This window comes from Cricetulus griseus, chromosome 3, assembly GCF_003668045.3.
Source record: "Cricetulus griseus strain 17A/GY chromosome 3, alternate assembly CriGri-PICRH-1.0, whole genome shotgun sequence".
In the NCBI taxonomy this organism is placed as follows: Eukaryota; Metazoa; Chordata; class Mammalia; order Rodentia; family Cricetidae; genus Cricetulus; species Cricetulus griseus.
In genome coordinates, this window is record NC_048596.1 from 215,133,476 (window position 1) to 215,161,261 (window position 27,786).

A 27,786-nucleotide genomic window follows, 5' to 3' on the forward strand; every position below is an offset into this window, starting at 1 on the left:
GATGTGAACCACCAAATCTGGGTAATAGAAAAGACACCCCACCCCACCTCCTTCAAGACAGGATTTCTCAGTAGCTATGAAGCTAGTCCATGAACTTGCTCTACAGACCAGGCTGGTTTTGAACTCACAGAGATCCACCCTGCCTCTGCCTCCTGAGTACTGGGATTAAAGGTGTGCACCACCACAGCCTGGCTAGAAAAAAATTCTAAAGTCAACTTTTCAGGGATGGATATTTAACTCACACAGCACCACATGAACCAGGTGGGACAGCACATAAGAGCAACCCCACCACCCTGGAAGCAAAAGCAAAAAGAATCAAAAGTTCAAGACAATCCTTAGCTATGCTACACACCGTGTTGAGTTGACCAGAAGACATAAGTGCCCCCGAACCACTCCCCTGGGACCCATGTTAATTAAAAAAGTTAGGAATCTAGGATCAGATTTTTCTGTTCATTCAGCTCTTACACACATCTACATTAAACACATCTGTAGTCTCTTTCAGAGAATACGCTAGTTTACTCTGAACAAGTGAACTTATTCTTCAATCAAGTGTGCATGCTACTTTAGTAACATGCTTTAATTAAACGCCTCCTCTGGAGTGGATTCTCCTTCCTCTTACTATGGACACATCCCACCCTCTCTTCTCAACAATCACCTGCCATCCCTGGACACAGCTCGTTGGCTCCACATTTTTCTGCACAGCCTGCCCGTGAGCAATTGGACAACTCAAAGATGGTACTGTGCTGACGCTTGCAACAAACACAGCCACAGTGCTGCACTGCACACATGAGGGGCCTGGGTTCAGGACAGTTGCCTCTCAGAAAAAGATGGGCACAGGGCTATAAACATCATTAAATTTTATTAACAAAAACTTTGTACATTTTAATACATGTGGAATTTTACATCTAAGTAAAATAACAGCACATCCAAAATTTACCATTTATACAAATTGTTACAGAATAACAACCAGTGGGTTAAATCAGTAAAATAAACCACACTGATTCTTTTAAATTATCTACAAAAGGTTTGACTTTCTTTAAAATTCCCCCTGAACATATAAAAATAAATTAATTTTACTTTTCAATTAAATCTACCAATTAGAAATATTACAAATCAAAATATCAATGTTATCTTATGAATTTTTCACATTACAAAACAGATTCACAAACCGTATTTACAGAAGTGAGGTAAGAACTGTGCAGCGTCACTAGGAGACAGGCTGCAGTGCTAGCTTGTTCTTCCAGCTAAGCACACAGTGGAGGTCCAACTGCAGCTGGGTCTTTTCCACTAGGAAGTCATGCATTTCAGAAACAGATCAATGGTTATATCCCCAACTGTTTTTTAACCTACCAGTCCGCCATATTGTCATAATCAAGAGCATGACTACCCAAAGTCAAATGGCTGTGAGACAGGGAGGCCTTAGGAACTGTGGTGGCCCATTTGCTCCAATGGGCAGTTCTAGGGGCTGATGATATATACTCTCCCCAAATCCACTTGTTTCCTTGTGAGTCATTAGTGGACAGATACCCAGGCAATAGTTTACGTGAGCTCTCAACAGTGGCATAGAGTTTCAACAGAGGCAGAGGCATGGGGAAGGCTGCTGGCACGAGTGGCCTACCCTGCTGTCTAGAGCCCGCCCTTCTTCTCTGGAGGTCTCAACAGGCACTTGATTAAGGCCAGACCCTACCAGCAGTTTCCACATTGGTGTCTCTTTCTAAAAAAAAAAAAAATTATCCATTTCCAATAGATCTGGTTCTCCCAGCAGCCTTACAACACGCATAACTCAAGATCTCTTTGAATAGAGTAGGTTTAACAATAAGAAAAGCATTTTTTTTGAAAGAGAAAAATCACTGTCAGCAGTACCAGGTGACTTCATCCTAATTTGATCACAAAACGGACAAATCTCATTACAGAGGAATTTCTTAAGACAACATTTGCAAAGCCCAGTTGAGGATCTGTATAATCACATGGTTAATGAACACAACTCCAGAAGAAGAAATTGGACAGTTCTCAAAACTTAGGTTCTGCCCCATAGAACAAGCACACTCTATCCCAAATGAGATCCCTATTTCATACTCCAACTTTTATAATAAAACCAAGTGGTCTGCAAATGAAGCAAGTCTTTAGTTTCACCATTTGTGTCTCCAATTTATAACAAAACCAGCTGAGCACATTCCATTTTTCTGGATTGATAAACTCTGTATGTAAATTATTTCATTGACAAAAAAGTTACTCATTTTTCTTCCAAAGTTCAAACACTTTGGTAGGGGATGGGGATATAGGAATTTCATTTCAGTGCAACAAAGCGACAAGAAAACTAAGCAAACCCTTACAAGAGCACGTGTGGCGTCCTTCCCTGTGCACACCTGCCGTCCTCCTCCATAGCTGTGGCAGAGTTCTGCAGCAGCCGGGAAGCACAGGACACCAGGATAGCCAAGGAGATGTTGTTCAAGCGTCAACTTTTCTCTTGAGCTACAGGCCCAGTTTTATCACTAAGTCTCTGAGATTCAAAACAAAACAAAGTAGAAGCATTAGTTCAGTCAATTTTGCCCAAGACATGAATGAGATAACACCCTCTAACTGAGACTACAACTTAGCCAATGTGGAACACGTAGGGGTTTATCCTGAACTTGGCTACTTTTCAGCATAGTGAGTATGAATTTTCTAAGATTAAGAACACCACACTAAGCCGGGTGGTGGTGGCGCACGCCTTTAGTCCCAGCACTCGGGAGGCAGAGGCAGGCCGATCTCTGAGTTCAAGACCAGCCTGGTCTACAAGAGCTAGTTCCAGGACAGCCTCCAAAGCCACAGAGAAACCCTGTCTCGAAAAACCAAAAAAAAAAAAAAAAAAAAAAAAAAGGAATAAATAAAACACATGTAAAGCATAAAGGTGGTGTGTCAGTCCTTGAATACAGTGCCCAAGGAAGGACACAGAACTCCCGCCCATGTACACCTTTCCACAGGAGGAGAAAGATGTGGCCAACAATGCATTTTTATGGACCGAGAAAGCCATCATTCTGACCCCAATGTTATATGTTTTCTGAGCATTGACCTCTTTTACCTCTTGCCTACAATAAGTGGGGTTGCACCTATCATTTTAATGGCTGAAATTACATGACAATGTGAGATGAACGGACCCTGGGATCTCCCTTGCTGCCCAGCTTTCCTCTTAGTACTCTGTTGTGTGAGATGGGGTCTCAGCCAGCTATGCAATCCCAGCACTCAGAAGCAGAGGCAGGTGGATCTTTGTGAGTTTGAGGCCAGCCTGGACTACACAAGGAGTTCTGGAACAGCCAGGACTATGTAGAGACCCTGTCTGTGGGAAGGGGTAGAGGGAGGGGGAGAGGGAGAGAGAGACCCAGACAGAAGGACAGACAGATGAGGTCTCTCTATAGGACTCAGGCCTCAAACTCATGATCCTCTTGCTTCAGCCACTCAAGCAGCTTATAGCCATATGCCAACACCCCAGGAGGATGGTTAGTCTCCAATTATTTATTGTAGTTCTTTCATTGAAAATATCTCATATTGCATAACTTGGGGAAACTAGCTTATAATTCATCTATTTTTAATATGGAAAATATCCATAAGCAAAAGCACGGGAAATGGTGTCAAATGTCCATATAAACACGAAATCATAGACGGAGGAAGGGAACAGTACTCACACTCAGAAAACAAGCACAGCCAAGAAGACAAACAAAAAGGACTCTCAACTATTAGCCCAGAATACTGAACCAGTCAGTATTCAATACTAAATGAAAACCAAGAGAAAGAGAAAACCTCAAAATAACGGAATATGGCTCACATTTGCATGTCCCTTGCCCACCTGACCCCCAGTTCCTTTCTGGCCTTTAAGCTCTAAGTACCTGGTCTCCACACTCTACTGTAGTGTCCACTTGCAAGTGTCTGTCCTCAACTGGAGTTACAGGAGACTTACCACAAGGCAACAGCCCTAACCCATCAGTTCCTGTGGGAGGGCTGTTCATGCAGTCACACCTATCTTTACTTTAGCCCCAAAAGGTCAGATGCTATGATTTATACATTAGACAATAAATTTAACTTTTATATCCTATTGAAATTGTGATTACAATTAATTTTTTGAAGATTTAAATTTAAGTGTATGTATCTACCTGTCTGTGGGTTTATGTGCAGGTGCCTACAGAAGCCAGAGAGGGCATAGAACTCCTGGAGCAGGAGTTACAAGTGGCTGTGCTATGGGTTCGGGAAACTGAACTCAGGTGCTTTGTAGGCCCTGTCAAACACTCAATCATCTCTCTGGCTCAGCAGATTTTAAGGAATCTGCTAGAAAGCTTAGAATATTGCCCTAACTTTGTATATCTACCATATACATGTAACTCCATTTTTAAAAGCATGTTGGAAGAAAATAATAAAACATGTATAAAAATAAAGGGAGAAAAATTCTATAACCAAATTAAAGTTTAAAGAAGAATCTGTTTTGAATGCGTTGTCTCATACCTCGCCAACTAAAGTATTTCAGAAAACACAGTATTATAAACAGCCTTCAAACCTTATATGCAAATTCAAATTGATACACTTAAGGGACATGTAAATTAAACCGGCTTAGACCCTCTGTTTATAATATCCAGCTGCTAAAACAACTGGTTTTATGAAAGAAATATCTGTCTGTCTTCATTGTGATCCTCCCAAGGTATGCCACAAAACATACTCACTGTGACTTTCTGACTTGTGCTGTCCCCGTGGAGAGTGAGAAAGGGGTTAGTGGTGGCTGTGTGAAGTGGGGGCGCCTGAGTGCCTGCAAGGAGATTGTTGATGGGGATCTGCGTGGGCCCAGGGAGCTGCAGCTGCTGGAGCTCAGGTGGGTGGTGCTGCTGCTGCTGCATCAGCTGGTACAGGAAGGCCTGATGCTGTTCCTGCAACAAAAATGGGAGAGAAGGGGATGCAGCAGTCACAAAGCATTCATTTCCCAGTTCTTTCTCTTACAGTGTTACTTAAAAGTCAATCACATTCACACTACTAAGAAAACAAGAGCTGAGTATGACGGCACAGACCTTATTCCAGCATTTGCCAAGCAGAGGCAGGCAGATCTCTATGAATTCCCAGGCTAGCTTGGTCTACATGGTACCATGCCAGCCAGGGCTATATAATTAGGCCTGTTCAAAATGAATAAATAGTATTACAGAGATGACTGACTGCTCTTCCAGAGTTCAATTCCCAGCAACCACATGGTGGCTCACAGCCATCTATAAAGAGATTTGGTGCCCTCTTCTGGCATGCAGGCATACATGGAGGCAGAATGTTGTATACATAATAAATCTTTTTTTAAAGATTAAATAAATAAGCCAGATGGTACTGGCACACACCTTTAATCCCAGAACTTGGGAGATACAGAGGCAGGTGGATCTCTGTGAGTGTGAGGCCAACCAGCTCTACAGAGCTAGTTCCAGGACAGCTAGGGCTGTTACAAAGAGAAACTGTCTCAAAAAAACCAAAAATAAACAAGTAAATAAATAAATAAGCAGATAAACAAACAGAAAAGCAATTGCACTAGGTTAACCACCTGGGAAATGATCATTTTTAAAACAGCAAGCAAAGATAGGAGAAGTACATACAAATGAGGCTGTCCATCAAAAACACAGATATTGGCAACAGCAGTTTGAGGCCAGGGCTGCTTTGGTTGTGTGCCTGTTATCTAAAGAGACAACCGAAACTGACAAGATGCCTCCATTAGGTTGGCCTACAGGCCTGGCTGTTGGGGATTTTCTTCTTAGTGACTGATGTGGGAGGGTCCAGTCCACCCTAGGCAGGGTGTGTGTTGGAAAGCAGCGTGGATAAGCCATGTGAAAAAAGCTAGAGAGCAGAATTCCTGCTGTGGCTTCCCTAGATGTGAGCCAAAATAAACCCTCTTCTCTTAAGTGGCTTTGGTGACTGGTTTGTCACAGCAGCAGAGGAGCAAACTCCAACAGGTCAGTCATACCACTATTAGCTACTTTAGAATTGCATCACAAGGTCAAACCCTGCTCATAATTCTTTTCAGACATTTCTGAAAGTACTTTAGAAATATTCCAGGGCCCACAGAAGTGGCTCCATTTCATCTTGACTTAAGGTCAGAGAGTTCAAGCCTATTATTGATCCTTCAAGGTTGCATCCACAGCATGTCTGACCTAAGGTGTGGCTATTGTGTGTCTTGCCTTGACAACAGGGTATCTGATTTAGGGTGTAGTGTTGAGGAGGTAATTACTATTGCCTGTTCCTTGTATCTTTTGCCTTCTCCTTTAGCCTGGGGTATATACGAGCTCTGTGTAATAAACTTGGGGCTGATTATCACAGTAGTCACTGGATGTTCCCTCCTGACTCTTCTTGTCTAATTCTCTCCTCAACTCACACACCTCCTTCCAAGCACCGGTCCGATAAGTCTGCCGGACCAGACAGATAGATGCCTCTCAAGGAGGGGCCCTGACAGAAATATTCCAAATGAATATTCTACTCCTAGCAAGTGTTTTCTTGCTGCACTTCTGGATTCTTCTTTTCAGCAAGCATAAATTCCTTTCAAGATAGATTTCCTGGGTGCTGACTAATAGGCACTGTATTAGCTATTTGGGATACATGGTGGTAGTTGCCTGCCTGCCTAGGGAATGAGAAAGAATGATACAGTGTGATTATTGCTAAGAGTAGACAAAGTCCATGAGAATGCAGTAAGTAGTCATTCAACTACTCTGTCAACACAGGACAAAGACTTGGAGGGTACCGCATTAGCAAAGAGGATAAGCAGGAAGGAGGGCATTTCCAGGATCTCAGGGAGAGCTTGTGCACAAAGATTCTGGACCCACAAGAGCCCAATGGCAGGCAGGTAAGCAGGGGAAAGAGCACATGGCTCCCACCTAGACCATGAGAGGGAAGCTGGAAAGTCAAGAGAAAGTTTTGAGCAGAGGAGGCAGCTTCCTTCCTTTCTTTCTTTCGGGAGTGGGACCAGACATGGTCTCATTATGCAGGGTGCCTACCTCTGTCCCTGATGCTCAAATTAAAGCTGTGTGCTACTACACCTAGTAAATGAAGTCACTGTAGTATGTAGTTAAAAAACAAAAAAAGGAAAGAAAGATAGACTACAAGTTTTGACTTAGGCACCTAAAAGGATGGAGTTGGGAAAAGGAGAGCAGTCAAGCATGGTAGCTCAGGCTGGGACATGTTTAAATGCCCTTCATGTCAAGTGCGCTATGTGGTAAGTGGGGGATCCAAAGTGGGATGCTCTGGACAGAATTCTAATCTGAAGATGAAGGCAACTATACATGGACCAAACTGAAACAAACATCTGAGAGTGAAGGACATTGCTGAACTCAACTTTTAGGTAAGAAGGCTGAAGAAAAGAGCTTGAAGCCCAAATGGGAAACAAAAAAGGACTAGCTAGGTAGGACCGTGACGTCATAGCAGGTGGAGAGAAGACCAACTGCCCGTATGTGACTGGTAAGTCACGATGTCACAGGACAATGACTCGACTTACCAGTCTATTACCTCCCATGCAGGGACAAATGGCAGTGGTGATAGAAGGCAAACAAGAGGCTGAGGTTTTGGCTTTTTGAGACAGTCTCATATAGTTAGTATGGCCTTCAACTCCCAAGTGCCAGAATTATAGGTGTGTGCTACCCTATCCCATACACTATCAGAAGAATACTTCATCTTACATTTTTAGGACACAGTTAAAGCTAAGTTGCTGAGATGCCTGAAATCCCAGCACTTGAGGGGACTGAGGCTGGAGGACATGAATTCAAAGCAAACCAGTGATACATATGAATATCCTAGCACGCACACACACACACACACACACACACACACACACACACACACACACACACACACACACACACAGGGCATAGTGTCTGTATTTAGCTTGTATACTCTCCCATATACTTTAAAATCATTACCAGGACACAATGAAAATATATAAATAGTTACAAATACAAAGAAAATAATGAAAATAATAAATAGTTACACAGTGTTGTAATCCAGTACAAATGCACATTTTTTGCTATTTTTGATTTGCAGATAAAGGAATTAACAGATGGGTCGGGAGGATGAACTGAACGTGATAATAGAAATACTATTTCTCAGGAAAACTATTTCCCTTTGGTTCCTCTGTATGTCTGTAAAGGTCAACATCCAACTGTTCAGTGTTCCTCTTTTGCTTTTTGATTATCATTCAAACATACTACAATTCTACAGTTACCTAACCAGAGATGGCACTACATCAGGATACCAACTGTCCTGCTAGTGATTCCCATTTCTACTATTGAGCACATCTTGCTTCCCTCCCAAAACCCTTTCTAAAAACCCTTGATCACTATCATTAATCATTGTTCAAGTTCAACATTCTCCGATGAATCCTTTAAAAGAAAGAAAGAAAACTAGGGCATGAATGAAGCAAGATCAGCACAACTGATTTAACTATTAGAGCTATGTGACAGAATGGTTCAAATGCCATCTCCCAAGAAGACTGGACAAGCCTATCTCAAACTGGAACTGGTGATGGAATGCCATGGTAGAATGCTAGTCAGGCCAACCTATCATGTGAGGCCCTGGGTTCTCCTCCCATTACCACAAAAGAAATAAATTGGCCCTCACCTTACTTTATCCTTGGACCATTTGATGCCCTCATCACATCTCACTTGCGTCCCTTACTACCATCACTTAAAGTGAACTACCAGGAAAATACTGCTCAAATTCCAATCCCCAGAGCTTAGTTAGCACCGCAATACATGTTCTAACATTTGTAAAACAATCAAAGGGCAGGACAACTTTATGGATACATATTCACAATGGAGGAGCCTACACCATAATCAACATTTATTAGTCTACAACAACAGACACACACACACACACACACACACACACACACACACACACACACACACACACACACTTTCAAAACAGAGAACTTACCGGTGTGAGCTGCTGGGAGTTTAACAGCTGCTGGAATTGCTGCTGCTGGATAAACATTTGTCTCTGTTGGTCGGACAGTAATCCAAGTCCCGAGGCACTGAAAAACCATTGCAATCCTTACTTCTACTGCAGCCTTTTCAGGTGATACGAAAGGCAGTCCCTTCAGTAGGTATTTAACGAACTCAGTTTTATCAAAGACACTTCATTATGTACAAATTATTCTTTTTGCCTATACATGTGTATGCAACTAAAAAGGAATGCACTGTCAAGTTAAATAGGCACAAACTTAAGAAACACAATTTATGTGTTTGCAATAAAGCATATGTAATAATCACCTATCCCTTACTTCATCAAAATCTCTGATTAGAGAATATCAAAACTGTGCTCCTAAATCTTGCAGAACCAGTATCACATGACTGTCACAATAATGTCTTTGCAGAGTAAGATACACACATGCTGAAAGAAGGATGAAGAAAAACTAACATTTAAAAACAGATACCACAGATCGGGACTGACATTTTCTACACAGAATGTATTTTAACATTATGTTACTGAAACTGATATTGAACTGAATTTTATCAGTCTAATAAGAAAAAAAAAATACTATGAGTACCAAATACTCACTTACTCAATGAGTTTAATAAGGAAAAAAAAAAAACTATGAGTACCAAATACTCACTTACTCAATGAGTTTGGGCAGCTATTCTTCCTACAGAACGTCTACAAAATTCATTAAAAATCCTAACCCAGAACAAGGACAACACTGACATGAGGCACGGAAAATAAAACAAGAAAAACTAAACTCTACTGAAATTGTAAGTTTCTTACCTGTTAGTCAGTGCAGCGGCCGGCATTGGATGTGCTGCGTTAGGTGGCACACTGGTGTGGGTGAGGGGGGCAGGGTTCTGGGATAGTGTGACAGGGGTCTGAATTACACCATTTAAAGCTCCTACAATTCCGTTAATTGCCAGTTGGTTACCTGGCAAAGCTCCAATTATTCCACCAACTGCAGACACGGCAGGAATGGTGGATGTTACAGTCTGCATTCCACTAGCTAGCGCCCCTACTGTCACGCCATTGACCTGCTGAACCCCACTAACTCCTGAGCCTTGCTGAGCTGGGCTCTGCCCAGCAGGTGGGGGAGTAGACAGAGCAGAAGAACTGCTGGTGCTTTGTCCACTGGAAGTTAAGTCCTAGTGTAAGAAAGAATAAACACTTAGGTTGGAAAGAGCACAGCAAAACTGTCTAATTTTAAATCATTGACTGTAATATGCTACTGCTACAAGTAAAACACAAATGAATATAACCACAAAAATTACCTGATTTAATACAGGGAGAGAATTGTCAGGTAAAAAGCTGTTTCCTATATGTGGGCTCTTACTGCTATTCAATGAATCAGTAGTAGGAGCTAAAAATAGTAAAAGACAAAAAACCCTGTTAAATTAACTGTATAACATGTAAGATTAAATGCTATTTTTAAAGCATATGCCAAAGCCTATAGTCCTGTTGTTCCTGAAACAGATTTAAATGGGGAGGGGAGGTACACTGAATACTGTAGCTTTGAATCAATTATGAAATCATTACATTTAAGTAAATTTTACCATTAAACTATGCACTGAAGTGAAAACAAACTCAAGAAAATTAACAGGGATTGTCTACGTCCCTCAGAAATGTCCCGCCATTCATTTCTTATATCCTAACATAGCTAATTGTTTGCCAGTTATTGTTTATTATGTAGATGACATTAGGAGTCCAACCTACTTTCCTTCAAAACAAGTATTTCCATACTCACCAGTCTGTGCGGAAAATGTGTGTATCTGATGCGGTGGACTAGGATTGGTCGCTATTGTTGGAAAAGGCACGGAAAGCTGTGCATTCAGTAACTGCAGACGCTCTTTTTTGGCAGTCAAGTTTTTAATTTGTTCTTCTAATCTTCGATTTTCAACTTGAAGTTGGTGTAATGACTTCAGCATTCCTAAAACTAGCAAATTATTTGTGTGATTTTTAATAAAGACAGCACTACTCCCATTATTAAGACTTACATAGTCATAGTGTCAACTACTTTAGAAATAATATAAAAATGTGGAAATTCTGTAAACTAATACCAAATGACTGAGGTTTATTCCTAGATCTAAATGTAAATATAAACAACCTGTTTATATTTAGAAATATATTCACAAAGGAAGACTGTTCTTAAATGGAATATTTGGGCCAATACTGATTAAATAAACAAAACCCCAACCCAGTCAGGTTTAAGTAGCTTTTATCCTCAGAGAAAAATGATGGCATTTTATTTTTCCTCAAGAACCCAAAGCAGTATAAGAGTAGTATCAGCAACAAGAAAATCCAAGCATGCCACCAGACACTTGGCAAAAAGCCTGCCATCCTAGCTGCTCAACCTGTCTCTCTGCAGGCTCCCCAGCAGGGAGCGCTGTATCTGCGCCCTTCTACTTCTCCCTCCAGGGAGGTAGGCTTCATCCATTAACAAGCTTCCTGCTCACCTCAGATACCCTGTTAATTCCTCCAAGACTGGAACTTTCAACTGACAATCAAGAGCATTGCTGTTAGGCCACAGTGATGGACACTTTAAAAACTCCAGGTATTAAAAAGTTGTATTTACTTAACATGACCTCAGGGCCTTCAAAAGACACAGCTCTAGCAGTACAAAATGTAACTTTATCCCCCTTAAGGTGTCCAGATGAGACAAAATAACCTGTCCTCTGGCTAATGTGTAAAAGGCTATCCTCACATCAATTTCCTCACAAACAGCAGTTTTAGGTAAGAGCACCATTCATAAAATATCAATTTAAAACCACTTGGCTCACTAGAAATATTTTGAAAGCCTTATTTTCATAAAATAAAGCAGTGAAAGCTTCCATGCCAAAACTGATAGAAATCAACTACTCTTCTCCCTCACCTGCGCCAACTTTGCATTTTTTTTGGGGGGGGGGGATTTCTTCCCCTGTGGTTTTAATACTTAAAACCAGAAGTACTGAATATGTATATATAACATATACCATGTAATTCCATAAATATGATTAACATTCCAATTAAATATAAAATTTGCAAATTACTATTCCTTTTGGGGGGGATAGGGTCTCACCAAGTAGCCCTTGACTGGCCAGGAACTCAGAGTTCAGCCTGTCTCTACCTCCTGAGGGCCAGAATTAGAAACAGGTATCACCATGCCAGCCTAATGTAAAACAGAAACCTAGCTATACCTGACTAGATATATTTGTTTTTAATTTGTATTTTATGTACACTGGTGTTTTGCCTGCACGGATGTCTGTGTGAAGGATTTGATCCCCTTGAACAGTTGCTATAGACAGTTGTGAACCACCATATGAGTACTGGGAATTGAACACGGGTCCTCTGAAGAGCAGCCAGAGCTCTTAACTGCTGAGCCTGGATAACCCCAGTGCCTAGACATACTGTTTTGAGCCGAAAGGATACTGCGTATTTTCACAAGCTGACAAGAATGCAGTATATATAGCATGACAGAGGAAGAGGAGCAATGTTGTGTTTCAACCAATAACCAGCTAACAAAAAGCACTTACAACTTAAATGTAATTTATCTTCATAACAACCCTAAAATATAGGTAAAGTCTTACTCCCAATTCCATAAATAAGAGACTAAAGAAACTAAAAACAAAACAAAATGAACCCAAACAAATAAAACACTTGCCCGAGATCATAGTGTTAATAATATTTAAAGACAAGTTTGGAGTTAACACTATAAAGTCAGCTCTGTCAAAGGGTAACAGTGCCTTCTCTAATTATATAAAGTGGATGCCGTAATGTCATTGTTATATTGGGTAAATAGTTACTTATGCATACATTCATCTATCTGTTGTTCCATGTACAGTTGTTCCATCATTAGACACAAGAAGAGGAATACTTACTGTCACTAGGAGTGCCCTGTTCTAATAAAAATTGCTGTCCTTCACTCCACTGCCTCTCCAAAAGTTGTTCAATACTTGCTGCTACTGGAGGCAGATTTTCCAAACTGCTATTGCTTGGTTGGTCATAGCGAATCTGTAAGTTGCTCACAGGGGATCTGTCAAAAATATTAATTCTCAAGTTACAAAACAAGGGAATGCTTTTAAGTAGCTGTGTGTCAGTTTCTTGCATCATGCTAAGAACCCCTTTCCTGTACAACTTTTCTGGTACCAAGTGGCCTATGGCAGAGGTATCAGATCTCAGAAAACCATAAGTGGTGACTCATTATCAGTCTTCCTCCTTAAATTATAATAATAAAGTAGTTGAATACAAAAGATAGTTTTTTTAAAAAACCACTAGAAAACAAACGGCAAAGAATCTCTGGATTGGCCTGTGAATAAAAATTATGGCCTTTCCCCACCCCCTTTCGTTTTTTGAGACAGGGTTTCTCTGTGGCTTTGGAGGAGGCCTGGAACTAGCTCAACCAGGCTGATCTGGAACTCACAGAGATCTGCCTGCCTCTGCCTCCCAAGTGCTGGGACTAAAGGCATGTACCTCCCGGCTCAAAATGGCTTTTTTTTTTTTTTTTTTTTTTGATAGGATAGAGGAGATAGCCATTAGGAAAATTTTTAGAATACCCAAAAGGAAGGCTGGGGCTGTAGAGATAGCTCAGGGCTCAAGAGCATTTGTTGCTTTGGGAGAAGGCACAAGTTTAGTGCCCAGAACACACATGGTGGCTCACAACCGTCTATAACTCTAATTCCTGAGGATCTAATGCACACTTCTAGACTCTTTGAGCACTGGGTCTTCATGTGGTACACATACATACATGCAGGCAAAGCATACATACACATTAAAATAAAATAGCCAGAAAAGGTCTACCACTGTGTCTTAATATAAATACTATTAGAAGTGTAACACTGTGGGGGACATTTGAATTCACAATCAACAAAATCCTAAAGTTCAGTGAAAAGAAAAATTTAGTGATTTTTGAATTAAAGATGAAAAAAAAACTGTTTCAGTTCTAAGGAAAATCATTCAGTCCAAAACAAATTTATGTGTAGAACAGATCATGCAAGTTTTTTTGTTTTGTTTTGTTTTGTTTTTCGAGACAGGGTTTCTCTGTGTAGCTTTGGAGCCTATGCTGGCACTCCCTCTGGAGACCAGGCTGGCCTCAAACTCACAAGAGATCCTCCTGCCTCTGCCTCCCGAGTGCTGGGATTAAAGTTGTGAGTCAACAACACCCGGCCATGCAAGTACTTTTAAAATGTCTTAGGTTAGTTCTTCAAACAGATCTTAACCTTTCCAAAATAAATGTTTCTTGAATGAAAATGAACATATAATTTTCTAATGTCCAGTTTTGGTTTTACATTAATAAATAGGGCCATCTTTGGTCTCTGTTTTCCATTCTACTTTAATGTATCAGTAAAGAATATTAGTTTCCTAAGTATTTTCTAAAATAATCTTACAGGTTCCATGTCCAATTAAGGAGAAAGAAGGTCTAGGGATTTCTGAAGGGTGGGGGCAAATTCTGAATGCTTGCTCCATCAATACTAAAAAGGCTTCAATGACTTGTTCACAGATGCACAGCTGGAAAAGAACAGTCTTCTAGAAATATACTAGTGTCCTTCTTGGACATAGTTTGTTATACAGCAATTTCTTAAAATAAGGACTTCAAGCTGTAAGGCATTCTATTCCACATACAAGCATCAAGAGCTGGCCACCGATTTCCAGATACCTTATGCAAGGGTAAGTTTGACCACTCCAGGCTTATGTTTAAAGATTAATGTAACATTTTAACTGCACACCAAAAATAATTGAATAACATTCGTTATGCTATGTCCTGTTTTAAAAAACCGTTTTTCACTAAGCAAAATTGCACTAAGTGATTTTTGAATACATTGTGTGATGTTTTGAGTTTAAATGGGGGACAAGGAAACTCTTCCTGTATTAAACATGAGCAAAACTCCATCAACAGTCTCATTTGAAAAGAAGAATTTTAACAGTACAGAAATAGCGTTATATTTCATTCAGTACTTCAGGTCCCTGGTTTCCAAAGTTTATAAAACTGGAGAACATTGGGCTGGAGAGATGGCTCAGAGGTTAAGAGCACTGGCTGTTCTTCCAGAGGTCCTGAGTTCAATTCCCAGCAACCACATGGTGGCTCACAACCATCTAAAATGACATCTGGTGCTCTCTTCTGGCCTGCAGAAATACAAGCAGAGAATGCTGTATACATAAATGAATGAATGAATGATGAATGAATGAATGAATGAATGAATGAATGATACTGGAGAACATAGAAAAAACAAACTAGAGAAGGATGCAGAAGTTGAAAACGGAATAAAAAGACAGGCATCAGTAAAGTCCATGGCCTTCTATAAACTGACATGTACTCCCCAGCAACATTCCCCTCATTTAGAACAGAGTTATATGGCTCCATAATCCCACTCTGATAAATTTCATAGTAGTGGACGGTTCTGGGTGGGATATCACCTAAAACCTAAGGAAATTTAATAAAAACACATAACACTGGCTATATTCTGCTTCAAACAATCTAAAAGGAACTAGAGGGACTTTAAAGACCTTCATTTGTAAGGTAGTAACTAGAGACTCAGCCAAACTTGTAACCCAACAGTGACAGTCTGGGGTTTGTAGCAAGTTTACCCAAGTCAATGCATTAATCAACCCAGAAGCTAAATATACAAATGATAAATAGTTCAAACTGATTAGAAACATGAAAATGTATTCCTCCTTTTAGCTTAGAAATCTAACAATGTGTTTAAAATTAACATTTCAATTAAATTAGGATCATTTTTCTTAACTGTCTAGACAGGCTTCTTACCTGCTTTTATAGCCTCAACAAATACACACTTTACTGCTCAAGATAACAAAATTTCCAAATCGCAAAGTGTTCCTTCCCTATGCTATGCAGTATAAACAATGCTTACCTTGGGGAGAGGCTTCCTCTGGGTGAGCTTCCTCGACCAACTATGCTTCGGCTATTGTCTCCCAGATCTTGATCTGCAGTGTAAATATTTCAGAGTTCATAAAGTGGCTCTCTTAATAGATAAGAGGTTTCAAATTCTTGCTCTGTGTTTTCCTAAAACACACATCAAGCCCGTACCAGAGTCTTACCGTTATGAAAGTGGGAGACCTGGCATGCTGCTGTTGAGAACTGTTAAAACTGTGGCATGTAAAATGTTGTCTGTACACGTTTTTGAGGGTGTAAAAGACCATGGATTATGGTTCTGTTCTTTCATTCCTTTCAATTTTACAACACAGAAGTGTGGTTTGAATTTGTACTGCCCTCCCCTCAGCCACTTTTAATTTCTATGGTTAAAGTAATGAATCACAGCTGTAGACAGCTAATCTGTATGCTTATCACAGCAAATCTTTATGCTTTGTATTTTTTAACACCTCATATCCCAGATGAACTCACAAAATACATTTCTACAGAACCCTATACACAAAGACTAAAATTGGTAAGTGACTTAACACCAATTAAAATATATGTAACATATATCCAAATTGGCAAAAAAAAAAACCACCCTAGACCTCCTTATTAATATGAAAATTTAACCCCAATATATTGCTGCTATATGATAAGAGATCTTCACTTCTTAAGTAGCTTACATTCTAGTCCTTTACAGTCTTACCTAGCCTCTTTTGGGTTGCTCCCCGACCCCTTATTCTAAGTCAGGTAGCCACTGACCCTTGAAGGGTAAAGACACAACTGCTAAAGCCATTCCCTCCCCAGGAATGACTACTTGGACATGTCAACAAATCCTTAAGGATGTAAAGAAACAAAGTACATGCAGAAGCAATTAAAACAGTACAAGAGGAAATTGCTACGAATGCCAACTTGTTTTAAAAGAAAAAAACAATCACAGGATTGCTAAACATTGTAGAAATTCTCTAACAGGATTTTTTAAAACAAAGTTTGTTTAATTCAATTTCATGAATTATGCAAATAAAGGCTTGGGCTATTCACAGAAAAGCCCAATGTTATGTTACTTTCACTACATAGAACTGAGGATTGAACATAGATATCTGTCACAAAAGTCACAAGAGACACTGTCACACTTCTGCCTGCTGATAGCCCAGCTTAAATATTTACATTCCAGAAAATAAAAGACATATCACTACTCTGCAGCAGAGCACCTACTTACTTCCAATTGTGATTCTTTCGGGTTTACAAAAAGAAAAACAAAGTAAAACTACAATTCTCCTATTAACAACATCCCTAGCTGGTTTTCTTTCTTTCTTTCTTTCTTTCTTTCTCTATTTTATAAGAAAATGACCTCACACAGAGAAAGTTTACACTGGGGAGGAGCTTTACCTGTTTGGTTGCTTTCAGATTGAGCTATGAGAACTGCCATGGGTGGATTTGGATTTAATCTACTGCCATACATATGAGCTGGTGCCTGACTAAGAGAAGATCCAGAAAGGGTATTTGCCTAAATGAAAAGAAGCACAATAATTAGTAAGAGAGACTGGAAATGCCATAACAGTTTATCTCCTGTAGTCTTAGCAATGTTTTCTATCTCAGAAGGCAAGCAGAAATGCTGGCCTTCTAAAAAGCAGTTGCTTTGTATTAACATCTAATATGACAATTTTTGAAAACTACAATATTTTTAAGGAGTAGATCTAATCTACACTAAACCTAGTACTATGGTAACCATGTTTAATAATACTGCCTCTCTTACATCACAAGCTGGCTATGAAGGTCAAGGGTTCAGCTTCTACTTCTACTACTATTTGAACTGCTCAAAGCCATGTTTGATATTGCTTAACCCTGCCATCAGAAAAACCTGCACATTGTTTTGTTACTTCCTATTCTGATAGACTTAGGAGCCTGCTGCTTGTGATGATTTTTTTGTTTTGTTTTAAAGGAAAGTAAACAGACATCACAAGTATGCTTTTTATACAATGCAGAGCTCAACCAATCACAGCTTTGGCCTGACCCCATATAAGGCACTGTCTTTGTGGCTGGAAGCCAGCTCTACTAACTGAAGAGCTCCTCCATAGTTTGTGATTCATTCATGTTGCTAACCACAAGCATGAAGGCCTCTAACTGGGACCTGTGCCAAACAAGCAAGAATGAACCCTTACACAGAAGAAGTTAAGGAAGCTGGCCAAAGTGTTGCATAATCCAATGTAATAAAAATGCCTTCTTTGATGTATATAGGCTCCCACTTTCCAAGAATGTAAGAACCTTAAGATGTGCCATTTTGGAAACAAATCTGCTCTTCACAAAATATTGTAGCTACCACAAAGCTTTTACTACCCTGAAATAAATTTCAGATTTAACAGAATCACAAAATTTAAAGTAAACTTACTCCTCTCTTTCGTGACTAAAATCAAAGCATAGGTATTTCAGAACAAAACTCTTGAAAACAATTTCAAAAGAGTTGGAGTATTTTTACAAATACTCCAGCAGAAAAGAGACAGGGGGGTCTTGTGATACGTTTAACACCAAGAAGAGACTTATGGCATCAGTTATGACAAGCACATTTTCTAGAGAATAAACTGTTTCTGGGCAACATTATATCATGGCATTTGACCAATTTATTAAGCATAGTAATGATAGAAACCATAGTAATGGTTTCTACAATATAGAATCCTTTGCTTCCCACTGTTCCAAGGAATTCTGTAGTTCACATTTAATGTGTAAATTCAATTGAACAATGTCTGTATTTATCCTCAAGAATATACACATAGACTAAGTTTATATATGAAGTTTATATATAGAGGGTGTAAGGACCCTTGCAACCAAGCTTGATGACTTGAGTCCCATTCCTGGGATCCACTCATTGGAGAGAACTGCCACCCACCTCTCAGATATGCAGCCACGCACACCACACACTACACACACACACTACACACACACACACACACACACACACACACACACATTCAACCTAAAGATCAAAAATGGATACTTACTATGTATTTAGTAGTATGGATACCTAAAACACAATTCATAAACTAAAACATGACTCTTTTGGACTGTGAGATAGATAGTTCAGAGGGTAAGGGGACAGGCCACCATGCCTGATGACCTGAGCACCATTCCCATGACTCATATAGTAGAAAGCGAACTGACTATTCTATTCCAAGTTATCCTAACTTCTATGTGTGTGCTATGGCATATGCAAGGATAGGTATGGATAAAGAAATGCTTTTTAAATGTGACTTTTTGCCTCTCCAAAAGCAACGAAGCTTAGCTAATCATAAAATATCTAAGAACAACAACAATGCATACAAATCAGTATTACTGAGCACAAGTAACAAAGTCTCAGATACTGAAACTTAAAAGTTCTTTGCATGAAACTTTTGTATGCTTGAGAGAGAAGTTTTTAAAGAGCAACTAAGCATATAGAAAATTACAAGGAATAACAAAGTTTATTTTGAGGTTTGAAGACAGCAAGACAAAAGAGATCTGTGTGTAGCAGAAAAAGAACAACAGCGAAGTGGTGACTAAACAGTGCCTACACACCTGGCTTACTCTAAAGGAGTTACCTCCATAGAAGGGGAAGTGTTAGGTCTTAGACTGACCAGACGACGTGAACTTGCTACCAAGCCTGGTGGACCAGATGAGTTCAATACTCAGGACCCACATGGACAAAAGAACCAACTCTCCCAAGTTGTCTTTTAACCTCCATATGCATGCTGTGGTGAAGCACTTGCACACGCATACACACACACAGAGACTCACACACAGACACACACACACACACACACACACACACACACACACACACACACACACGTAGAAAACTGGAAAATGCTAGGTCTAATAAATTATATAAATATAAGACTTAAAATCTGCATTCCTTTGAGGTATATTTTTCCCCTCAAAATGATAAACAAGGAGAATAAGATGTAGAAAGGACATGTTAGTGTGAATCCAAAATCCCAGAGTTGTGAAATGGATGCAGAGCACCAATTAGGTTACTTTTCGCAAAAGTGCACGAGATTCAACTCCATAAAAATAAAAAATAAAAATTAGGGCGACATGGAATAGTATGGTAGCATCATTTAGAGGTAGGCTTGAAACGTTATAGTTCTAGCATACAGGACCAATTAGAACAAACATTGTTTCAAAGCATACAGCTTATAGTAAAAGTTCTTTAAAGAATTTTAAATATAATCTGGCAGTGGTGAAGCACAACTTTAATACCAGCATTCAGGAGGGAGAGACGGGTGTTTCTCTGTGATTTCGAGGCCAGCCTGATCTATATAGTGAGTTTCAGAACTGGCTCCAAAACTACAGAGAGAAACCGTGTGTGTGTGTGTGTGTGTGTGTGTGTGTGTGTGTGTGTGTGTGTGTGTGTGTGTGTGTGTGTGTGTGTGTGTGTGTGTTGGGGGGGGGGGAATACATTCAAACGGTCTTATCAGACCATGGTGACACACACCTTTAAAAATCTTTAATCCCAGCACTTGGAGATAGAGACAGGCAGATCTCCGAGTCTGAGGTCAGCCTGGGCTACAGAGTGAGTTGAAGAACAGCCAGGGTTACAGGAGAAATCTTGTCTCAAAGATTTCTCAAAAAAAAGAAAAAAAAATTATACATACATACATACATACATTCTTCCAAATACTCTTTTTTTTTTTTTGGGGGGGGGGTGGTTCGAGACAGGGTTTCTCTTTGTAGCTTTGGAGCCTACCCTGGCACTCACTCTGTAGACCAGGCTTGCCTCGAACTCACAGATCAGCCTGCCTCTGCCTCTGCCTCTGCCTCTGCCTCTGCCTCCAGAAGGCTGGGGATTAAAGGTGTGCAACAGCAATGCCCGGCTCTGACAACGTTTTATCAAGATTATTTACTTTGTTGGATGGTAGGAGAGCTGGCTCAGTGGTTAAAAACACGAACAGCTCTTCCTGAGAATCGAGGTTCAATTTCCAACACCCACATGGCAGATAAACTCACAACTATCAGCAGTATCAGTCCCAAAAAAATACAAGACCCTCTTCTGGCAGGCACCAAGTACACACTTGGTGCAGATATACATTCAGGCAAAACACAAACATCAAAATAAGTACTTTTGTAAAATTCCCAGTTCACACGTACTTTTGTTTTTTGTTTTTTGTTTTGTGGACTGGGAATGAAACAAGGAGACTCACATGTGCTAATCAAGTACTCTACCACTAAGCTACATCTCCAGGTTCCTACTTCATATATATTCTCTTAAAGGAAAAGCTTTTTTATTAAATCGCCACTGGATCTGCTACTATCTAAGCTATAGGCAAGCCATTAAACTTCTCTATCCTCAATTTTCATTTATGAGAATGATGTCATAATGTCTCTCTTACCAGAATACTATACAAATGTAGTTAATATGCATAAAAGGCTCATAAAAACATATGGAACTAGACTGGTAAGCATCACAGAAGTTTAACTAGTTCTTTTATTTTTGTGGGAGCCAAAAAGATGTTTCAGAATGTAAAACAAACCTGCTGCCAAGCATGGCAATCTAACTTTGATTCCTGAAACCGAAGGAAAGGAGAAAACAGACTTCTGCAAGTTCTAGTCTGACCTTCATACATGCAGCACACAGTCCACGTGCACATCCATGCACATACACAAAATAAATGTGCAATAAAAACCGGGCAATGGTGGCGCAGGCCTTTAATCCCAGCACTTGGGAGGCAGAGGCAGGCGGATCTCTGTAAGTTCCAGGACAGGTTCCAAAGCAATACAGAGAAACCCTGTCTCAAAACATCAAAACAAACAAACAAACAAACAAAAAACAACAACAAAACCACTTTTAAGAATATACTGTTTGTAAACTATTATGGTTTCTGTTTTTCCACAAACTTGGATAAGATAAATTATCAATTATAAACTGGTACTAATTGTGGCAAATATCCACAAGGAAAAACAGTCTCCAAAGAACCAATAGATGGCATAAATGCTTCTTTTTAGGTACTACATCAGCTACAGATTCCATAAAAATACAGCAGTAATTCTGAGTGTAGTGGTCACACCTGTAATCTCAACATTGGCAAGGCAGAGGAGTACTAAAACATGTTTCAGACCTCTCTATGCTACAGAAGTTCTAAGCTAGCCAGGACTATATGTCAGGACTGTCTCAAAAAAAAAAAAAAAAACCACATACAATGTATGTATTAAAATGTTTTCAGATTTGCACACACACACACACACACACACACACACACACACACACACACACACCATTATGAGCACATGTTTGGCAAGAATGGTTTTCTGAGAGAAGTAAGAATGAACATTAGACAAGGACAGGATCAAGTTTCATTTATCCTCAGCCATGATTCAAACTTCAAACTTTCTGAGAACAAACTACATTTCTGAGTCAGCTACCACCAGTGAGGCTTTAATACTCAAGTGTGTGATGAGAGATGAAACCAAGTGTGAACAACTTTCTGGTCCCAGGAGCGGGCATGGCTGTTAAAGCTGTCAGGTTCAATTGCATCATTCCCTATTACTCAATGCCCCAAACTGCTCCCTAATTGTTAGGAGCTTAATATATTCAAAACCATTGTTTAGGTTAATGCTGAAATGTTCCACAATTGAGTATCCAAAAAAGTAGTAGGCTGCTTAAAGTGCAGTTAAACCACTACTGAACACTCTCAATGGGACAGAAGGACTGGACAGAATAACCATTTCAAAACAGATTTCTTAATTGGTCAATATCTAATCAATGCAATCACTTACCTTTTAGGAAGAAAATAGTGGAATATGAAAGGCAACATGAAAAGTTAATGGTACTCCTAAAATAACTAATTTATACCCTTTTACTTATGACCCAATAAGAAAGAACACATCACTATCACAACATTTTACCTTCCAATAACAGTAAGAATCTACAGCTACTACTACTGGTATATTCTAGAAAGCCTACTGTGTGCTGAGTTGTATCAATTACTCTAAAAACAACTATATCAGATAAGCTGAGATCTAACATTTAAGAATATAAAATTAAGTTATAAAGCAGTTTTTAATATTTCCCCCCCACACACAATTTTACAACTGTCCTTTTCTGATTAAAAGCCCAAATGAAACTATTCTTAATCCTTAATTTCTATTAGCCTGTCCTGATTTATATCTTCTTGATCACTTCCCTAAGTGACAATTTATAAACCATCAAAAAAATAAGTCTGTTGATTTTACTTACAATGAGGGTCAGAAAAAGTAAGATCCAGGCACTAAAAATTCTGATTAAATTATGTGGGGAAGGGTGGGCCAAACGTTTTTGTTGTTGTTTTTTTGTTTCTTTACATTTCAATTGTCTACACACATTTTAAAATCTCTCTGAGTCTCTCTCTCTCTCTCTCTCTCTCTCTCTCTCTCTCTCTCTCTCGTCTGTGTGTGTGTGTGTGTGTGTGTGTGTGTGCGCGCGCGCGCGCGCTTTACCTCATCTTCTTTTGGGTGCTGCTAAATGAGTGAACCCTGGCCCTTGAACATGGTAGGTTCTTAATGTTCTTGTACAGTTCTTAATAACTGGGACAAGACATCTAGAATCACATTTTAAATATTGATAATTTCCATTACCTATCTTTTAATACTGCTTTGTTTCATGTTGTATGTAATTAAAATAATAAGATGTAAGTAACTACCTAAACACAATGGATTATATGTATGAAAGACAACTAAGACTTATGTAAAGGTTAAGCTAAAGTGAACATTGCTGTGGGGAAAAAGGAAGGGATTCAATGAACAATTTTAGGAGTTCTCTTAATTCCATCAAAATATTTTTTATATTTTCCCTTACTACTTACAACATTTCACATTTTCACATTCAACACCATTATTATTGTCTCAGGCAGCTAAATTGAAGTAGATCTGCACTCAGTTCAACTGAGAGGTCAACATGCCTCAGTTGCCTGGAGACTGATGGTTGCTACAGCAGCACCAGATAAGCGAAGCTAAATAAGCTTCAGCTTCAAGGCAGAATGCATTTACTACTACACAGAAACACACATGCAGCTGTCTCAGCATGCAGCATGTGAGTCTAACTCAAATCATATATATACATATATAAACATACATACATATGAGACCCATCTTACAGGAACATGGAAAGGGGACAAAAAGTAAAGATTGCAATTGGCCTGGATCCTAGATTACTTACAACTTATTTCTTTGTTCTTCACTTGAATCACATGTTAAGTGTGATTACCCTTGCACTATAATAAATTTCCCTTCACTACCACCTCCCCCATGCAGCTCTCTCTAATGCCAGTCCCAAGCCCACTGACATAATGAATGAGAAGAAATGAGATTTTGCTTAAGTCAGTCTGGAATTAACCAGAATTAAAACAGACTTCTAAAAAGACAGAAAAGAAAATGCAAACTGGGAATGTTCAAGTGAAACTTGGTATTAACCTATCAAACAGCACATAGTTATATTTTATAAAAAGATACAACAATTTATTAACACCATTCTTTCATTTATCCTTTTACCTGCTCTAAAAAAGCACCTTACTGTTCCAGAGAAATAAGCTGAAGAAAACCACTCTAAAGTAATCAAGCTATCCTTATTCCAAAGATGGCACAACTAATCATACCACTGACTGAACTGTTGTTCATTTTAATAGTTGCCTTAATTACAATGATGACTGTATAACACCATTCATAAACACATGCATTACAATAATCCATTGCTGTATTCTAATAATACAGCCTACATCGGGGAGGTGGTAATTATAGCAACTCAGGATGCAGAGGCAGGCAGACCTGAGTTCAAGGCCTGCCTGCTCTACAGAGTGAGTTCCAGGACAGCCAGGGCAAAACAGAGAAACCCTGTCTTGAAAGAACCAAAGACAGATATATAGATGGTAGGTAGGTAGGGAGGGAGGGAGGTAGGTAGGTAAGTAAATAAATAAACAAGAAAATAAAGATATGGTGAATAGGAAACACCAAAAAATATATGTATAAAGTCCCATATAATAGAAACTTTGCACATATATAAAAGCTCAAATTTATATTTTTTTTGTTCACTTTGTCTTTTTTTTTTTTAACTTGTGAGGAGAATCAAACCTACGGCCTCACATAGGCTAGGCAAAGGCTCTACCCATACAGTAATTAATAAATACCTACTAGGCTAACTAGAGGCTTAAAAATTACATTATAAAAACTATCTTGAATTTTAAAAGATCTATTACTAGAGCTTTGAAAAAAAATGAAGTATGGAGCTGGAGGGATGGCTCAGACGTTAAGAGCACCAACTGCTCTTCCAGAGGTCATGAGTTCAATTCCCAGCAACCACAAGGTGGCTCACAACCATCTGTACTGAGATCTGGTGCCCTCTTCTGGTGTGCAGATATACATGGAAGCAGAATGTTGTATACATAATAAATAATAATCTTAAAAAAAAATAAGATATAAAACTGTTTTTTTTTTTTTATGAGCATTCCTTTATCCTTTGTTTTTTCGAGACAGGGTTTCTCTGTATTGTTTTGGAGCCTGTCCAGGAAGTAGCTCTGTAAGACCAGGCTGGCTTTGAACTCACAGAGATACCCCTGCCTCTGCCTCCGGAGTGTTGGGATCAAAGATGTGTGCCACCAATGTCCGGCTTGTCTTTTTTACAACACTCTTATGGCCAGACCTAGTGGAGCTGACCAGTGTCAGTCACTCAGCATTCTAAGACAGGAAGGCCTACTTGACCAAAGAGTGAATTCAAAGCCAACCTGGGCAACTCAGTTGAGATCCCACCTCAAAATAAAATGTTTTGAAAATCAAGGGCTGGAGCCAGGATACGGTGGTGCATGCCTTTAATCCCAACATTCACAGGGAAAGGCAGGTGGATCTCTGTACCAGGACATCCTGGTCTACAGAGTGAGTTCCAGGATAGCCAGGGATACACAGAAAATCCTGCCTCATAAATAAATGAATAAATAAATAAATAAGTGGGTAAGTAAGTAAGTAAGTAAGTAAGTAAGTAAGTAAATGAAATGTGGAAGGCTGGGCAAGATACATCTCAGGAATAGAGCACTTGTCTGGTTTATTGAAGACCTAGATTTAAAGACTAAAAAATAAAATAAAAATCCTATAGACCAGGCTGTATATCAAGCTACAGATCTGAGCATGGCCAGAAGGAGACACAAATAAGAAAGCATATATTTGTGAACACTTATCTACCAATTATGTGTGGGTGTGTGCACATGAATGTAGGCCAAAGTCAAAGGAATTAAGGTTCCCTGGAGCTGGAATCAGGTGATATGAGCCACCAGGTGTGGGTGCTAGAATTGAACTCTGGTTCCCTACTAGAACAGCAGCACACTCTTATCAAGCCTGAAGTCATTTGTTCTTCAATATTCTCTCCTAGGTTAATTAAAATAATTCAGACAAAAGGTTTGTGCAGTTTTAAATTTTTTTTTAACAAAAGACAGACAGAAAGCCCATAAACATGCCAAATTGACCTACCTTTTCTCATTTTTGTTGGAGACAATGTTTCACACTGCTTGCTAAGGCTGGCTCTCAGCTATAACATACCTGAGTTGTAGCGGCTGCAGGGGTTACAGATGATGCAGCTGAGGGGGACAGGGCTCCCACCTGTTGCAAATGCCCAGATGACTGCTGAGGTATGTGAGAACTAGAGACAGGAGTACTAGATCCCGAGCCAGATACCACGTTTGCAAAGGTTACAGCTACATCACTGCTGTTATAAATACCTGCAACCAAAGAAATTTTATTTAAATATCTCATAATTTATCATTCAAATTGGTCAGACAAGACTTCTCCTTGATCCCTCCCCTAATAATAAATTTAATTAGTGATTAGAAATTGCACTAGAATAAGCTAACACTAACTATTCATAAATATTTGCCTAAAAGAATCTAAATTGCTTTTCACTTAGCAAATATTTAAACAACCAAAAAGGGTAAGAATTGTAGGCATTTCTAAGAGCAACAAAAGGAGTCCAAACAGGAGAATGAAGCAGCTGAGAGCCATTTTTAAAACACTTGGTAAGCTTTCAAAATGCCTAAACCCTAGAAATGGTAACTGAGGAGTTCTGACATGAGAAGAATGCTTCTTCTAGAAAGGCTACAATGTATAAAATAAAGTGCAACAGGACTGGATTTGATTCCGATATTAAAAATGCTCGTGGCCTTCATGTATCACAGATCCTATGTGTGCCACAGAGGTAGCATCTAGAAATAACTAGGGATAGAGCACACAGGAGTTTCTGAATGGCTGTACTAAGTGAATAAGGCCAAGGTAAGAGGGAGAATTAAAACACCATGAGATAGAAGAAGTTTCCCATGGGGGGGGGGGACGACTAATCCTCCATAATCCTCAACTAGGAATGACTGCCTGATAGAAACACTTGACTAATTCCAGGAAACACTTTTGTCAATGTCCCAGGCTGTCAAAATTTGGGAATACTACTGGTACATACTGAGAGGCTACCAAGAATGCTACTAACATGTTTTAACCTATGAGAATCTGTTGGATGACCAATTACCTGGGTCCAGAGAATCAAGGAAAACGGAAATTGAAAAATCTGTTACAAACTTGAGAGAAAGAAAAGGGGAAATGGAGGGAAAGAAAGAAGGGAGAAAGGGAAGGACGTATAAGGAAAACCTGGCATTTAAAAAGAAAAGCAGGAGGAAGGAATTAAGGAGGCTGCAGTTGAAACTGCCTAAGTGGCTAAGATGGCTCATTTGGTACAGTGGTTGCTATATAAACTTCATGTCCTGAGCTTGAGGGCCAGGTTTTCTTTTTGGGGGTGGGGGGGATTGGGAGGGCACACCTGAAATCCCTGAGACAGAGACAGGAGAGCCAGCCAGTTTAGTCAGATTGGTGAGGGCAGTTTCAGCAAGACATAGTCTCAAAAATTAACGTTAGTGGTAGAGATACTATCAGCTTTCTGGCCTCTGCATGTATGTACACATATATGAATCTCACACGTAGACAGACTCTCTCCCCAACCCCCTCAGAAACTATAC

General features: G+C 39.5%; 1 protein-coding gene across 19 annotated transcripts in view; it reads right to left on the reverse strand.

Annotated features, from left to right (window-relative positions):
• Positions 1–840: 840 nt before the first annotated feature.
• The window catches only part of Mllt10 (MLLT10 histone lysine methyltransferase DOT1L cofactor), a 141,438-nt gene continuing 114,492 nt past the window's right edge, over positions 841–27,786 (reverse strand). For all 19 annotated transcript variants that reach the window (XM_035442802.1, XM_027405283.2, XM_027405284.2 and 16 more), the window contains 10 exons: positions 26,330–26,508; positions 17,192–17,309; positions 15,801–15,873; positions 12,813–12,967; positions 10,703–10,891; positions 10,230–10,318; positions 9,739–10,103; positions 8,911–9,007; positions 4,689–4,889; positions 841–2,500 (listed from right to left, as the gene is read on the reverse strand). In XM_035442802.1, the coding sequence (XP_035298693.1) occupies positions 2,456–2,500; positions 4,689–4,889; positions 8,911–9,007; positions 9,739–10,103; positions 10,230–10,318; positions 10,703–10,891; positions 12,813–12,967; positions 15,801–15,873; positions 17,192–17,309; positions 26,330–26,508 (1,511 nt within the window). In that variant the 3' untranslated portion in view covers positions 841–2,455. The remainder of the gene's footprint in view (positions 2,501–4,688; positions 4,890–8,910; positions 9,008–9,738; positions 10,104–10,229; positions 10,319–10,702; positions 10,892–12,812; positions 12,968–15,800; positions 15,874–17,191; positions 17,310–26,329; positions 26,509–27,786) is intronic.